This window comes from Thalassophryne amazonica, chromosome 10 (genome assembly GCF_902500255.1).
Source record: "Thalassophryne amazonica chromosome 10, fThaAma1.1, whole genome shotgun sequence".
Taxonomy (NCBI): domain Eukaryota; kingdom Metazoa; phylum Chordata; class Actinopteri; order Batrachoidiformes; family Batrachoididae; genus Thalassophryne; species Thalassophryne amazonica.
In genome coordinates, this window is record NC_047112.1 from 104,963,955 (window position 1) to 104,980,494 (window position 16,540).

At 44.6% G+C, this 16,540-nt stretch overlaps 1 protein-coding gene across 3 annotated transcripts; it reads left to right on the plus strand.

Moving 5' to 3' along the window:
- Positions 1 to 11,390, plus strand: klhl30 (kelch-like family member 30). Of its 3 annotated transcripts, XM_034180691.1 has the most exons (9): positions 2 to 287; positions 635 to 773; positions 900 to 1,483; positions 1,563 to 1,755; positions 1,848 to 1,934; positions 2,059 to 2,214; positions 7,908 to 8,096; positions 9,971 to 10,116; positions 11,074 to 11,390. In XM_034180691.1, exons 2-9 carry the CDS (start codon positions 710 to 712, stop codon positions 11,320 to 11,322), a joined length of 1,668 nt encoding a protein of 555 aa, XP_034036582.1. In that variant the 5' UTR covers positions 2 to 287; positions 635 to 709; the 3' UTR covers positions 11,323 to 11,390. The 3 variants fall into 3 exon arrangements, with proteins under 3 accessions (XP_034036580.1, XP_034036582.1, XP_034036581.1); XM_034180689.1 differs by having other exon boundaries at positions 1 to 287; positions 635 to 1,483; XM_034180690.1 differs by having other exon boundaries at positions 635 to 1,483; positions 1,566 to 1,755.
- The last annotated feature ends 5,150 nt before the right edge of the window (positions 11,391 to 16,540 follow it).

A 16,540-nucleotide genomic window follows, 5' to 3' on the forward strand; every position in this document is an offset into this window, starting at 1 on the left:
AAGTTAGAGATTCCTCCTTTTACATTGTCTGCAAACATTCAGAACTTCTAATAAAATGCTAAATTTGAGCCTTTAACGGCAGCTGCTGTGTGTTTGGAATCTGATTTCAGTAAAGCATCACCGTCAGTCCTAAAAATAACTGAGCGAATGGCAGGCAGTCTGTCCCAATGACACAGCAAAAACTTTTGGGCATGCTGTTTACTCCATGTTGATCCCATCAGCTGCTCGGCTACAGACGCACTTTTTACTGGAAGGATGAGCACTGGTTTCCATTCTCTGCTTCATTGGTGAGTGTGTTGTTTGGTCTTTACTTAATTTAATACTACTGATGACAGGAATTGTGGGTTGTTTTTGGGTTGAAAATGGTTTGTAGTCATCGTGAAGATTTTCATGTTCTGTTTTTAATAAGACACTACCATTGTCGCAGCTACAGGATTATTTATTTATTATTAAATGGAAACTCAAATGATGTGTTATGTACCCTGAACATTTTTGTTCCTTATGGAGTTTTCAAAAATTTTTTGTAAAGTATTTTGTAATGGGGACTTCATGGTAAGGTATGTACTAAAAAAGCAATACCTTTCAGGTTTTTACAAAGATTTCATCTGCACAAATGTTTTTATTTCATGTGCAGGTGAGCACTACGCTTGGTTGCTGATTATCGGATCAGTGCAAGACGGCTTGAACGGCATTTAAAAGATAGTTGACTATGGTACGTAATGTGGATGACCTGGACTTCTGCCTGTCCTCCCATCCTCAGAGCATCCTGGATGGTTTGCGTTCCCTCTGTTCTCACCCCAAACTAGTTGATGTCACGTTGAGCGCGGGTGGACGGGACTTCCCCTGTCACCGTGGTGTGTTGGCGCTCTGCAGCACGTACTTCCACTGCATGTTTTTAGGTGACTTTGTGGAGAGCATAGCTGCACGTGTGGAGCTTCACAGTGTTGATCCTGATATCCTGAGCTCCTTGCTGGACTTTGCCTACACAGGCAAACTAACAATCAACCAAAATAATGTGGAAGGTTTAATCCGCACATCTAGTCAGCTGCAGTTTCAGACGGTGAGAGCCGTCTGTAGCCGATACCTCCAGCACCAAATCGATGCAACCAACTGTTTAGGAATCCTTGAGTTTGGGGAGATCTACGGCTGTCCAGAGGTGGTAGCTAAAGCATGGGCTTTCCTCTTGGAGAATTTTGAGGGCGTACAGCAAGGTGAGGAGTTCCTTGAGTTAGAAAAAGACCGGTTGGTTGCCTGTTTGTCTAATGAAGGACTACAAATCCGGACAGAGTGCACTCGTGTAGAGGCCATCTTGAAATGGGTCAGGCACGATGCCGAGTCTCGGCTGTGCTACCTCCCTGACCTCCTGAACATGTCACACCTTGCTCTGCTCAGCTTGGATTATCTGGCTGACAAACTGCTGAAGGACAGTCTGATGCAGGCTTCTCCCGCCTGCAGGGCCGTGGTGGAAAGTATTCACAGAGAGGTCAGTGAGTTCACTAATTCTCCTGCTCACTGTTTTCTCTCTTAGTGTTATCTGCTATCAATGACTTTTGCTTTTCTAGAAGATGAATTTTGTGCCAGAATATATGGATCAAGTCAACTCTCAGAGTCCCCAACAGAACCTGCAAGAGGTTCTGTTTGTGATGGGAGGCCGTTCACTGGACGACTCCAATGACTCTGACGATGAAGACGAAGACCAGGACAGCGATCCAAGGCTGCCTCCTCAGAACTGTGGCTTCTACAACACCAAGACGAGTAAAAATATAATAAAGATGCACATTCTTTGGTGTCATTCTAAAATTTCTCATTTCATGTTGTGGATTATGCTTAAATCACCTCTTCTGCAGAGCAGTGGCATGTGCTGCCTAACTTCCCCAATCGTAACAAGTGGGGATACTCCATGGTCTCTCTCAACAATGATGTGTATGTAACAGGTGAGTCACACAGAACTATTGAATAGTAATGAGAAAAAAAAACTGTCAGATGAGAAGAGCACAGTTATCTTTGTGAAGAATGAAAAACATTTTCATACCGTTAACATTTTTTTTTCTGTGACAGGCGGCTCACGAGGTTCAAATACCAACACCTGGTCGACCACAGAGACCTGGAAGTTCATCACTCGAGAGGGGCGGTGGCTTACTGTGGCACCGATGCTCCGGCCTCGAACCAACCACACATGTGCAACGCTCAACGGAGAGATTTACGTCATTGGAGGTTAGAAAATATATTTATTTGTGACTGTGGTGCCTCAAAAGTAAAATACAATGGATTGCTGAAAAATCTCAGTGGCTGAGCTTCTCTTCAGGGGCATAGCACCATGCTCTACAGTTGATGTATAAGAATATGCTTGTTTGTTTGTGAAAACCAATTAAATGGGAGGCTTATGCGGACTGGGCAGCTCCTACATATGTTGTAAAAATAAGGGCTATATTGTAAATGTAACATGTTGTTTCTTTGTTTAAAAAAAAGAAGGAAACTTGGGAAGCTAATTGCAATATTTTTAAGAGGGTACATGACCCATTATTTTGCCTGTCTCCCCACCCAAAAACAATTATTGAACTATTATGATATATCACCACCACTGTGCCAGATGTGCAGAGACCTCCTTATTGTTAAGCAGGTGTTGACACACCTCCTTAGTTTGACGATATTGTGTCGTTCAGGAAATGTACATATAATTCTGGTCAAAATGGTTGCAAATGAATCCCTATGAGATCAGATTATATTTTTCATCAACCATAAACAGTTGCCAACAGGCAACTGTTTATGGTGTCAATCCTCAAGCCCTGGCCAATCGTGGCTTGTTATATGTCACAATGTAATTTATTTCAACTCCTCTATTAATTTTGCAAAAAGAAAGCAATTAATGAGCACTAATATACTCATAGAAACAGGGTTATCATTTCTGTACGTAGTAAATGGACAGGTGTGATGAGAAAGAATTATGGAACTTTATGGTCCATTTCTGCCCCTTAAATTCTTGGTTTGTACTGTCTCTTGTTTAATGAAATGTCTGAGGTGAGACCAATTACCTCAGGTATCAAAGTATTTTAAATATTTTGTCTTGTTCAAGAATACACTGCTGTATAACAATGAGGTACTTTCAATTTTTTGGTGATTCTTTGTACAATTTCTGGTTATTCTGTTACTAGATAGTGTCAACACACGGTAAATGCTGTGTGTCATACAGACAATAGCACTGTTGATTTCTCAAGTATAATCATTCATTCATTCATTTTCTGCCACTTATCCGGATCCGGGTCACAGTGGGAGTAGAACAAGAAACTCAATCCACACTTTCCTATACTTGCCCAAGTCCTCTAACTGTTCCTGGGCGATCCTAAGGCATTCCCAAGCCAGCTGGGAAGTATAATAATAATACTCTCCGGCATGTCCTGGGTCTTCCCTTGGACCCCACCCAGTGGGACCTGCCTGGAAGACCTTCCCAGGAGGCCTGGACATGTCTGAAGAAGGGCAGCGCCCGAAACGTCACTGGTGTCCAAATAAAGATTTTTGCATGGGAGCGCTCAGGCTGTGCAGATTTTTTTCTCAAAAGATATAGCTTGCCACAAAAGGCACCTGAAGGACTCTCAGACCATGAGAAACAAAATTCTCTGGTCTGATGAGACAAAGATTGAAGTCTTTGGTGTGAATACCAGGCATCATGTTTGGAGGAAACCAGGCACCATCCCTACAGTGAAGCATGGTGGTGGCAGCATCATGCTGTGGGGATGTTTTTCAGTAGCAGGAATTGGGAGACTAGTCAGGATTAAGGGAAAGATGAATGCAGCAATGTACAGAGACATCCTGGATGGAAACCTGCTCCAGAGCACTCTTGACCTCCGACTGGGGGACGGTTCCTCTTTCAGCAGGACAATGACCCTAAGCACACACCCAAGATATCAAAGGAGTGGCTTCAGGACAACTCTGTGAATGTCCTTGAATGGCCCAGCCAGAGCCCAGACCTGAATCCAATTGAACATCTCTGGAGAGATCTGAAAATGGCTGTGCACTGACACTCCTTATCCAACCTGATGGAGCTTGAGAAGCGCTGCAAAGAGGAATGGGCAAAACTGCCCAAAGACAGGTGCACCAAGCTTGTGGCATCATATTCAAGAAGACTTGAGGCTGTAACTGCTGCCAAAGGTGCATCAACAAAGTATTGAGCAAAGGGTGTGAATACTTAAACGTACAAGTGATTAATTACTTTGTTTGTTTTTTTTTGTGACCAATTTTTTATTTATTTAACTTTATAGCAAACAAAGCAACACCACGAACTAACAACATCGCCAAACAGAAATAAAACAAGCATAATAAACATACCCAAGCCCAATACAACCTCAGTAAAAATGGCACATCTGCACTCACAAAACATAACTCAAATTTTTGCCAACACATCACCAAAGGCCTCACATCAAAAAGTCTTTAAGGTCGGTCATTACTCGATTCCACAGAATGGTTCTTTCTTCCTTAGCATTGTGTAAATGTGCAGTAGACAACTCTGCTACATCTATAAAAGACAACACCCACTGACGGTGAGACAGAGAATGTGGGGGTTTCCACCTTTTTGCAACCATCTGCTTGGCAGCAGTTAGACCGGCCAGGAGGAACTTTTCTTGTGCTTTGCATAACTTAACTTGAGACATGAAAATTCAGTAAGGTATATCTTATATATTATATTCCAATTCTAAGGTAGAACCATGCCAGTATACAAAGGTATATCTAAATATCTAAAAAGGAAGAGTAAAATAGGAGAGTAGAAAAGAGTAGAGTAGAGCCACTTAGGTGCATGGTCTTGAGAACCAGGGATGGTAGGTTAAAAAGCTTTTTTATCCCATGGGGACTCTCCCTATCCACCCAAGCAGCTCAAGAAAAAGGTATATACGAGGTCTATTAGAAAACTAACCGGCAGTTTTATAAAAAAAAAAAAAAACTATATGGATTTGAATCACGTGCGATTACATCAGACATGCTTGAACCCTCGTGCGCATGCGTGAGTTTTTTTCACGCGTGTCGGTGATGTCATTCGCCTGTGGGCAGGCTTTGAGTGAGCACTGGTCCAGCCCTCTCGGCTGAAATCCTTCGTCTGAGATGCTGCTGGAGACGGCGCGCGTTGCTTTATCAAAATTCTTTCGGGACCTGTTAGGGATATCCGAGTGGACATTATTCAAGAAATTCAGGTGGTTCTCGGTGAAAAGTTTAACGGCTGATGAGAGATTGTGGAGTTTCTTTCGCTTTAAGGACAGCTCACAAAGCGGATCGGCGCGGCGCGGTCAGAGGTGGGGTACGTCTGGCTGTTTCAAGCTGAAAACTTCCACATTTCAGGCTCTGTTCACCCAGGTTGTCGTCAGAGAACAGAGAAGTTTCAGAAGACGTTGGCATGAGGAGTTTATGCGGACATTCCACTGTTAAAGGAGATTTTGTAATGAAAGAACGTGCGGGCAAATTTGCCGAGTCGGTTCCGTGACGACGACGCAAATCCGTCTGCGCCGCGACAGGAAAAACACCTCCGTGTTGAAAACCATTTGTAAAATTCAGGCGGCTTTTGATGGCTTTCAACAAGTGAGTATCTGAGAAATTGTTTAACAGCTGGGCATGTTCCAACTTGTCCGTTAAGGTTTCCAATGGAGGTGTTTTTCCTGTCGCGACCCCCCGCGGTCGGGTCTGGCCCAACATGCGAATCTGCCCGCACGTTCTTTCATTACAAAATCTCCTTTAACAGTGGAATGTCGGCATAAACTCCTCATGCCGACCTCTTCTGAAACTTCTCTGTTCTCTGACAACGACCTGGGTGAACAGAACCTGAAATATGGAAGTTTTCAGCTTGAAACAGCGAGACGCTGCCGCCTCGGAGCGCAGATCGCTGTCAGGTGCCGTGGGCCGTCCTTAAAGCGACACTACCAGACCAAAATCTCTCATCAGCTGTTAAAATTTTTACCGAAAACCAGCTGAATTTATCGAATGGTGTCCACTCAGTTGTGCCTTACAGTTTTTGAAAAAATTTTGATCAAACAAAGCAGCAGTCTCTGAGCCATTCCTAAACAATGAAAAAATCGACGAGAGGGTGGACGACTCCTCACTCAAAGACTGCCCACAGGCGAATGACGTAACCGACAGGCGTGAAAAAACTCTCGCATGCCCACGAGGGTTCAAGCATGTCTGATGTAATCACACGTGATTCAAATCCATATGGTTTTTGAAAAAAATAATAAGGTTGGATACTTTTCTAACAGACCTCGTATAATAGAATAAGTAATAAGACATAAGAAGGATAAGACATCACAGGAGAAGATTGTTATCAAACACAAAGGAACCAACTATTTTGTAAGCTACGATGAACGTTGCTAAGGCCGGCTAGATAAGCTAATGTTAGCTGTTAGGTATAACTAATTGTACCCCACTCCTCCAATATTTGCTTAAATATAATAATATTAAAAAGTTGGGAACAAGAAAAAGTAAAGCGTGTAGAAATGTAAGCAGGTATAAAAAATGTATTTACACTGAATACAAAAAGATACGTATGGTAATTTTATTTGTTAAGGCAGTGGTGTCCTAAGTATTCCAGAAAGGGCAGAGAGGGTGCAGGTTTTTTTTGCAGCCACTGACTCCAGCAGGTGATTTCTCTGATGAACTCATCCCGTCTGCTCAAAGTGATGTTAATCAGTGAAATCACCTGCTGGAGTCAGTGGCTGCAAAGAAAACCTGCACCCTCTTGGCCCTTTCTGGAAAAGTGATGACCTTTTCAGGAGACATAGTCAATCAGTGAAAATAAAAACTTGGTGGGTACTGAGTTCCCAATAGCACTTCAGTTTTCAGAGTCTACTGTGAGAGGATATAGAAACTTGCAAATACTAAGGGCCCTGTCCCACTGGCATACAAATTGGCCACGAATAAAGTGTTTTTATTACATCTGCTTTGCAGCTGATTTGCGGGCAATCTGTGAATGCATAACAAACACGTCACGTAAACCCAAAGTACTATATGTGGCAGAAAGCGACATACCTGCCAGTCAGTACCAGTCCAGCTGTGTAGATCCACAAAGACGTAATAGCTGCTGCGATTGGATCTCCTCCAGGACTTTTATTTAACACCAACAAAAGGAAGAGTTGCTGATTAGCCACAACTCACGCTGAAGTCTGTTTTCTGTGACACTCTCAAAAAAAAACAAAAAAAAAACAAAACACCATCTCACACCCCAAGCGGCTTACCCTCCCGCTCCCCAAACTCATGAACAGTTAACCCTCGCATGACAACATGAACAAACTCTGTGATCAACTTGTCCAAGTCCAGCACTTGCTCCAGAGCCTGTATTGTTGGTGTGAATAGTGATGCTGAAAGGAGCGAGTGCGCTTATTTTATGACCGCAATGCAGATGCTGTGCACGCGCAACACGTGCGCGATGCATTCATAATACACCCGTAATACTGCCATGATAATCTCAATGTGTCGGATCAGTTTCCTCACTACATGTGTTATATAACCATGATTGTTCATCATATATTTGCTATATATTATTAATATATCTATAATTCATACTGGGACATTTGTCATTTTTGGCCATTTTTGTTGCGGACGAACGCCTGCAATTTGTATACTCAATTCATGCACAATTAGTCCTCTCCCCAGTGGGACAGGGCCCTAAGCATGAAATGGTTGATGGATGGATGGACATGTACAATATAGCGCAATAATCTCCAGTGTATGGCTGTAAAATATTAACACAATTTTGTGCACCCCTCCTATTTTGACGATGCTCATAATTTAATTTAGGCCAATCAAATGTGACTTGGCTATCAACATGTCAGATATAGGAAGTTATAGCAGACATCTCAGTTTAAGTATAAGATGAGTGTATGTTCATAAGAACATAATCTAACCTTACGTTCCTTTTTTTATTACTATTTTAGGAACAACGTCGGACCGTGTCGAGGTTGAGCACTATGACCCTTACAGTGATTCGTGGGCTTTGGCATGTCCTGCCTTAAAATATGTGACAAACTTCACCGCTGCTGCTTCTCAAGGGAAACTCTATGTGATTGGCTCGTGTGCAGTGAAATACAACGCTTTGACCATGCAGTGCTACAACCCCGCCATAGGTAAGGAACCTCAAAGAACCACAAAACGGCTGTGAGATAAAAGCTCTTCTCTTCACATGTCTTCATTCTTTGAAGTGCAGCCAGGATTCATTTATCCATGTGTGAGAGATGTTTTTAAGACTCAGTGGTTCCCAGAGAGTGAGCAGACTCTCTGGGCAAGTGATGGTGGACTGCAAATACTGAATCTGATTGACATTGGAGCAATTAGTAAAATCTCTGATTCAAGACCCATCAGGTTTACAACAATGACTGACAGAAAAAAAAAAACCCAGCAGACAAAGGACAAGGAAAATAAAAAAAATATTACCGGTAATACACAGTGCTCAACAAGCAAGCATTAGTCAAACCAATTATAGGATTGGTCTAATGTTCTTGTTTGGTGCCTCATCACTGGTCACCTTGTACCAAGTTTTTTTTCTTAGTAACTTGTGCAAAGGAGAAAATAAATAAACAAACAACTAAAAAGGACAGCTCTGAGTATAGAAACAGCGCAATATGATCCTGAAGCTATGACTTTTTCCAAGAATGAAAGGGTTATCTGAGGAAATCTGAGGACACAAACCATCTGATACTTCATTAAGCATGGATGTTTCACTGCAAGTGGCATATGTGCTAATGCACATATAGACCCTGCACTGACAGAAGGCACACAGGTTTGTTTTGAGTGAACATCACAAATCGAAGTACTGACTAAACGTTTTGTATCATCCCTAGCCACACTGTGTACCTGTTCTTTAATTTCAGCTTCACTTACCAGTTCTGTTGTTATATATTTCATCTGTTTGTCCACATAATGGGCATCATGGTTGTCCTTGTGATTGCTCCTGTAGCTTAACTTATGAACTGGGCAGAGTGTAGTGACCAGCGCACAGTGCAGCCACTGCAGCAGTAGGAGCACAAACGGCACAAGTTCAACCACAGCAGGTGGCAGACATGTTGATGGGGTATTACATAGGCAAAGCAAGTTGTTTTTTCTATTGATATGGTGCAGCAATATTCACCATATGCAGGTGGATTTATCCTCAGTATATGTTCTTTTAATTTGGTGGCACCATTAAAGCATTTATTATTTTTGAGGTATTGTCTACACAGGCTGGCTAAGATGGATTAACTCACTCATCCGCTCACTCATTTGTCTTCATTTTTGCTATCCAAAGGCACCTTGACACTTGCACGAATTTGATCCCCGCACTGACATGCAATTTTGAATGTCAGCGAGTAAACTCATAAACTGTGCATGAAATGTGTGCGGCTGCGTGCTAGTGCACAAAGAAAATTTTGAAATGTTTGAAATGCATGAACTAGTCATTGACATTCCACAAACTATTTGAAAACACCGCGTGTCATTGCGTGTCACTGCGTGTCACTGCGCACAGGGCATCTGAACCTGAAATTAGATTATGAAGAGATGTTACACCTATAATAAACATAACTTTAATAAATATACATTATCTAACTCATAAGAAGGAATGAAAGTGCAGCTATTTTACTAATCCATTACAATATATATATTACAAATTATTACCTTTGAGACAAGATTCCAAATGCGTTCTCCACCACACGACGTGCACGGGACAGCCTGCAGCTGTAGATAATTTCTCTATGATTCTGGAAGCAATGAGAGAATGGTTTCTTCAGTCGAGTTCTGAGAGCAAATGGTTCATTGGTTACAAAAAGATATGGCACAGGCTTTATTTTATATAGTGTGGTGTCAAGTGGGACAAAGTGGGACACATTGGCACCATGAATTGCGCGGCAGTGCGGGGATCAAATTCGTGCAAGTGTCAAGGTGGCTTAAACCCAACAGTGTTAACAGCACTGGGAATAATATTTATTTTGACGTCATAATGTGTGTGTGTGTGTGTGTTTTCCAGATAACTGGAGCAGTATCTGCTCACCATTTATCCCAAAATATTTGTCCTCTCCTCGTTCCGTTTGTGTGGATGGGATTATATATGTGGTTGCAGACAACACTAAGAAAGTCTACTCCTATGATCCTGAGGCCAACATGTGGCAGAAGGTTGGTAAAGGAAACCAGTCGATGATTGTTGACAGCTATTGTAAAATAATAAACTGAGCAATTCCTCCATCACAACAATTAAAAATTAACTTGGATCATTTTGACACAAATTGACTATTGACTAGATTATAATACCTGTAAGCATAAAGACAGTAATGGTTACAGCAATCTGACATTGACATCAATGACCTTAACCTAAATGATTGCCATCTGGCTGACCTTGCCAGGGTAATTCTGGAATGCACCTAAGTTTGCACATTTTATCCAAATTGGGTTTGACATACCAAGTTCGACAGAAAAAGGCAAAAGGACCTGGGACAAATATGCCAACAGACCGGCAGACATAACCTTGATCCCAATAACTGACCTTTTGCAAATTTGAGCTTGCATGAGCAAAACTACAACTGACTTTCATATGTGTGAGAGGTTTGGAGGATTTTAGAATTCAAACTATAATTCAGTACCCCTAATTTTGAACATTGACCCCAATGATACTGGCCTTTGCCAAACCAACCCCTATAAGGACAATCATGGGGTTGACTGTCATCCACATATCAAGTTTGGTGGAAATCAGCTCAAAGACCAGTGAGACACATTGGGACAAGTGACCCTGACCTTTTCTGAAACAAACTTATGAAGGGTAATTTTGAGGTCAACCTACATGCACACAGCACGTTCAGTGGAAATTGGCCAAAGCACCTCAGAGTAGTGAAACAAACACACAAATATTTTTCAAATTATAATATGATTACAGTGTGAGGGTGAAAATATGTCCAAATAAATGACAAATCTATTATAGTAAATATGTAAGAACATCATGTTCATCAGTGTTGGAGGTGTTCTGTAAATACAATCAGTTATATAGATGGTATTTAACAGGAATAGTGGTAAGCTTGTATTGTTTTCCTGTTGAGTTCCTACTTAATCCGAGCACAGACCCACTGTGTTATCTCTCAGGTCCAGTTTCTTCACATGCTCCATGAATACGGTGGTCTGGTAACGCTGGACAGGAAGCTGTTTGTGACAGGAGGCCACTGGAAAGGTATGGAGGGTGACTATGGGGTGGAAGTGGAAGCATACAATCGAGTGTCCAACACCTGGGAAGTGGAGTCCTTCCTGCCAAGACTGTGGTTCTACAGTGGAGTCTGCACTGTCTTCTTAGACCCATTCCAGTGGCCTGAGCTTTTCTCCGTAGACTCAACGTGATGCCCTTCTATCCTGATGGACTTTATGCAGGGTTGAAGAGTTCACACGGACAAGGTCATGCTTTGTGTTGCAATACAAACAGGGTGTTAATCCCAGGACGTCATCGTCCCCCAGTATGGTGTTACATGATCCTCAGGTAATCCTGGTTTTTGTGGTGGTGCTTTGTGTAGCTGCTCCGTAGGTGGCTATCTTTGTACATGGTGTCATGTGAGATCTGAATTATTTTCTGTGCTACTGAATCTTTTTGGTTAATAATTAAGTCTTTGCAGGAACTAGAGTGATAGCTGATGATTATCTTCTAAAAATGTTTTGTTTTCACTCAGGGCTGTTGCTCAGGTGTGTGGATGGCGGTGTTTTTGTTTTTTTGTTTTTTTTGGCAGTGTTACTCAAAAATTCTTTTTGTTCATTTCCATAAAACCTGTCACACTGCTCAGTAAAATGAGGGGGAAAAGAAAAGAAAAAAGAAGCTAGAGGTGTTGGTGTTGATCTGGTGGATTCTAGCAAGTGTTTTTTTAATATTCAAATATTTATTATCTTTTCACACTCATGGTACATGGCATGCACAGAAAGATGCATTATGTATAGAAAATAAATTACAAGAATACATAGTCTGATCTAGGGGACAATGTTTTTAGTCATGTGGCTCTTCTACTTTCAGATAGTCCCAGAATGAGATGCTGTCTCTTTCGTTTCCACCCTCAGCTAACCTTCTTAGCATACATTCATATGAAACAGTTTCAGTCATTACATTGGCCCATTCTTGATTACTGGGTACGGTCAGAGTCTTCCAGTGTCTCAAAATAATTTGACAAGTTGTAATCAAGCTTACAGAAACCACTGAAAATTTTTTGAGACATTTGGAAGATAGCTTTTGGCTCCCAATAGACAAATCTCTGGACTGAGTGGTATATCTAAACCAAGCCAGCCACTTAAAATATATATGACCTTCTCTCAAAGAGGTGTGATGAGCGAGCAATCCCAAATACAATGAATAAAAGTTTCTCTTTCCTTCTACATTTCCAGCACAAATCATCGCCCAGCAGTTTCATTCTGAACATAGTCAAGTGTTAAAATTTGTTAAATTTAGGCATTGATGAGCAACTGGTTGTGGTTTCTAGATTGTTCCCTTGTGTCTTAATACAGTTGTATGCAAAAGTTTGGGCACTCCTGATAATTTTCATGATTTTCCTTTGTAAGTCACTGGTTGTCTGGATCAGAAATTTCAGTTAAATATATCATATAGCAGACAGAGTGATATTTGAGAAGTTAAATTAAGTTTATAGGATTTACAGAAAGTGTGTAATAATTATTTAAACAAAATTAGGCAAGTGCATAAATTTGGGCACCCCAGCAGAAAAAAATACATCAATACTTTGTAGATCCTCCTTTTGCAGAAATAACAGCCTCTAAATGCTTCCTATAGCTTCCAATGAGAGTCTAGATTCTGGTTGAAGGTATTTTGGACCATTCTTCTTTACAAAACATCTCAGGTTTGTTGGTTTCCGAGCATGGACAGCCCGTTTAAAATCACACCACAGATTTTCAATAATATTCAGGTCTGGGGACTAAGATGGCCATTCCAGAACATTGTAGTTGTTCCTCTGCATGAATGCCTTAGTAGATTTTGAGCAGTGTTTAGGGTCATTGTCTTGTTGAAAGATCCAGTGCAACTTCAACTTTGTCACCGATTCATAAACATTGTTCTCAAGAATCTGCTGATATTGACTGGAATCCATGTGACCCTCAACTTTAACAAGATTCCCAGTACCTGCACTGGCCACACAGCCACACAGCATGATGGAACCACCTCCAAATTTTACTGTAGGTAGGAGGTGTTTTTCTTGGAATGCTGTGTTCTTATTCAGCCATGCATACCGCCCCTTGTTATGTCTAAATAACTCAATTTTAGTTTCATCAGTCCACAGCACCTTATTCCAAAATGAAGCTGGCTTGTCCAAATGTGCTTTAGCATACCTCAAGCGACTCTGTTTGTGGTGTCTACGCAGAAAAGGCTTCCTCTGCATTTACAGCATCATACAGCATCTCTTTATGCAAAGTGCTGTTGGGAAAGTGTCAGTACACGGACCCACAACAGGGGGCGCAAATGAACGGACAATGAAGAAAGTCAAATAACAAGGCTTTACTGTTGTGAACACGCACAACAAATACAACAAATCACAATTTCGGTCTCAAGTTAAATTCCAACGGTGTCGTGTGGGCAGGCTCGACGATAGGAGACGTCTGTCCAAGACGAACCGGAACCACCCGATTTCCTCTGCCACCGAACCCCGGGAATACCGGAACCGCCAAGTCCCGAACTCCCAGGTGGTCTCTGCCTCCGCTCGTCGGATCCGGTACTGCTGGCGAGGAACAGACACAGTCAGACGTGGGTGCGGCTGCACCCAACAACACGTGGGGTGGAAAACACCACCTCCACCTCTAATCAGAAAACAACACTGTCTAGTAACTAGGATACTTATCAAATACGTTCCTTTCACAAATGATGAAGGGCTGGCTGAGTTCGTTACCTCCTTGGTAGAGCGATATCTCGGCAAATAAGGTGGAGATGCCGTCCTGCTGATATACCTCCTCAGTGATTGGGATCAGCTGTCTCCAGTGATAGATGACAGCTGTCATCCTGGCTGCTCCCGTAAGGCGGCAGCGCCCTCCGGTGCCTGGAGCCCGCACTCCAGGCAGGGCGCCCTCTAGTGGTGGTGGGCCAGCAGTACCTCCTCTTCAGCGGCCCACACAACAGGACCCCCCCCTCAACGGGCGCCTCCTGGCGCACGACCGGGTTTGTCAGGGTGGCGACGGTAGAAGTCGGCCAGGAGGGCTGGGTCCAGGATGAAGCCCTTCTTCACCCAGGAGCGTTCTTCGGGGCCGTACCCTTCCCAGTCCACCAGATACTGAAAACCCCGGCCCATCCGTCGGACGTCGAGGAGCCGGCGTACGGTCCAAGCCGGCCCTCCGTCGATGATCCGGGCAGGAGGTGGCGCCGGACCCGGAGTGCAGAGGGGTGAGGTGTGATGGGGTTTAATCCTGGAAACGTGGAATACTGGATGAATCCGCAGTGAGGCCGGAAGCTGGAGCCTCACTGCGGCGGGATTGATGACCTTGAGTATTTTGTACGGGCCGATGTATCGTTCTTGCAGTTTTGGGGAGTCCACTTGAAGGGGAATGTCCTTGGTGGACAACCACACTTCCTGCCCAGGACGATACGTGGGAGCCGGGGCCCGCCGCCGGTCTGCATGGTTCTTCGCCCTCGTCCGGGCCCTCCATCTCCTGGTTGGCCCGTTCTGCTTGTCCATTGGTCTGGGGGTGATACCCGGACGAGAGACTGACCGTGGCCCCCAGCTCCCGGCAAAAGCTCCTCCAAACATGCGAGGAGAACTGGGGACCGCGATCAGAGACGATGTCTGATGGTATCCCATGCAGACGGACGACGTGGTGGACTAGGAGGTCCGCTGTCTCCTGGGCCGTTGGTAGCTTCGGGAGGGCCACGAAGTGGGCCGCCTTGGAGAATCGGTCCACTATCGTGAGGATGACAGTGTTTCCCTGGGACGGCGGAAGACCCGTGACAAAATCCAGGCCGATGTGAGACCAGGGGCGATGAGGCACGGGCAGCGGCTGCAGCAACCCTGATGTCTTGCGGTGGTCGGCCTTGCCCCTGGCGCAGGTGGTGCAGGCCTGGATGTAACCCCGGACGTCGGCCTCCAGGGACGCCCACCAGAAGCGCTGCCGGACGACTGCCACGGTTCTTCGCACCCCAGGATGACAGGAGAGCTTAGAACCGTGACAGAAGTCCAAAACTGCAGCCCTGGCTTCTGGTGGGACGTAAAGTTTGTTCTTCGGTCCGGTTCCGGGGTCCGGGTCTCGTGTCAGGGCCTCCCGGACGGTCTTCTCCACGTCCCAGGTGAGGGCGGCCACGATAGCGGACTCCGGGATGATGGGATCCGGGGGATCCGACGGCTCCGTTTTGACCTCTTCTTCATGTACCCGGGACAAAGCATCCGATCTTTGATTTTTGGTCCCGGGACGGTAGGTGATCCGGAAGTCAAAACAGCCGAAGAACAGTGACCAGCTGGCTTGCCTGGGATTCAGCCGCTTGGCGATCCTGATATACTCCAGGTTCCGGTGGTCAGTGAAAACCGTGAATGGCACGGACGTTCCCTCCAACAGATGTCTCCACTCCTCAAGAGCCTCTTTCACCGCAAGGAGCTCTCGATTGCCGACGTCATAGTTCCGTTCGGCTGGGGTCAACCTGCGGGAAAAATAGGCACATGGGTGAAGGACCTTATCGGTCTTCCCGCTTTGGGACAGCACGGCTCCTATCCCTGAGTCCGAGGCGTCCACTTCAACCACTAACTGGCGACTAGGATCGGGCTGCACCAGAACAGGTGCAGACGAGAAGCGCCGTTTCAACTCCTTGAATGCGGCATCGCACCAATCCGACCAGGTGAAGGGGACTTTTGGTGAGGTCAGGGCTGTCAGGGGGCTAGCTACCTGACTGTAGCCCTTAATGAACCTCCTGTAGAAATTAGCAAAGCCTAGGAACTGTTGCAACTTCCTACGGCTTGTGGGTTGGGGCCAGTCTCTCACCGCCGCAACCTTGGCCGGATCAGGAGCGACGGAGTTGGAGGAGATGATGAACCCCAGGAAGGACAAAGAGGTGCGGTGGAACTCACACTTCTCGCCCTTCACAAACAGCCGGTTCTCCAACAACCGCTGCAGGACCTGACGTACATGCCGGACATGAGTCTCAGGATCCGGAGAAAAGATGAGCATATCGTCTAGATATACGAAGACGAACCGGTGCAGGAAATCCCGCAAGACATCATTAACTAATGCTTGGAACGTCGCGGGGGCGTTTGTGAGGCCGAACGGCATGACCAGGTACTCAAAGTGACCTAAGGGGGTGTTGAATGCCGTTTTCCACTCGTCTCCCTTCCGGATCCGAACCAGATGATACGCGTTTCTAAGATCGAGCTTGGTGAAAATTTGGGCTCCATGCAGGGGTGTGAACACCGAATCCAACAGGGGCAACGGGTATCGGTTGCAAACCGTGATCTCGTTCAGCCCCCTATAATCAATGCATGGACGGAGTCCGCCGTCTTTTTTGCCCACAAAAAAGAAACCTGCGCCCATCGGGGAGGTGGAATTCCGGATCAACCCGGCAGCTAAGGAGTCCCGGATGTAGGTCTCCATTGATTCGCGCTCA

Coding starts and splice junctions, on each gene's coding strand:
- klhl30 (XM_034180689.1), top strand. CDS start 710: ATGGTACGTAATGTGGATGACCTGGACTTCTGCCTGTCCTCCCATCCT. Junction 1,756..1,847: donor CTTCTACAACACCAAGACGA/GTAAAAATATAA, acceptor CCTCTTCTGCAG/AGCAGTGGCATGTGCTGCCT. Junction 8,097..9,970: donor GTGCTACAACCCCGCCATAG/GTAAGGAACCTC, acceptor TGTGTTTTCCAG/ATAACTGGAGCAGTATCTGC.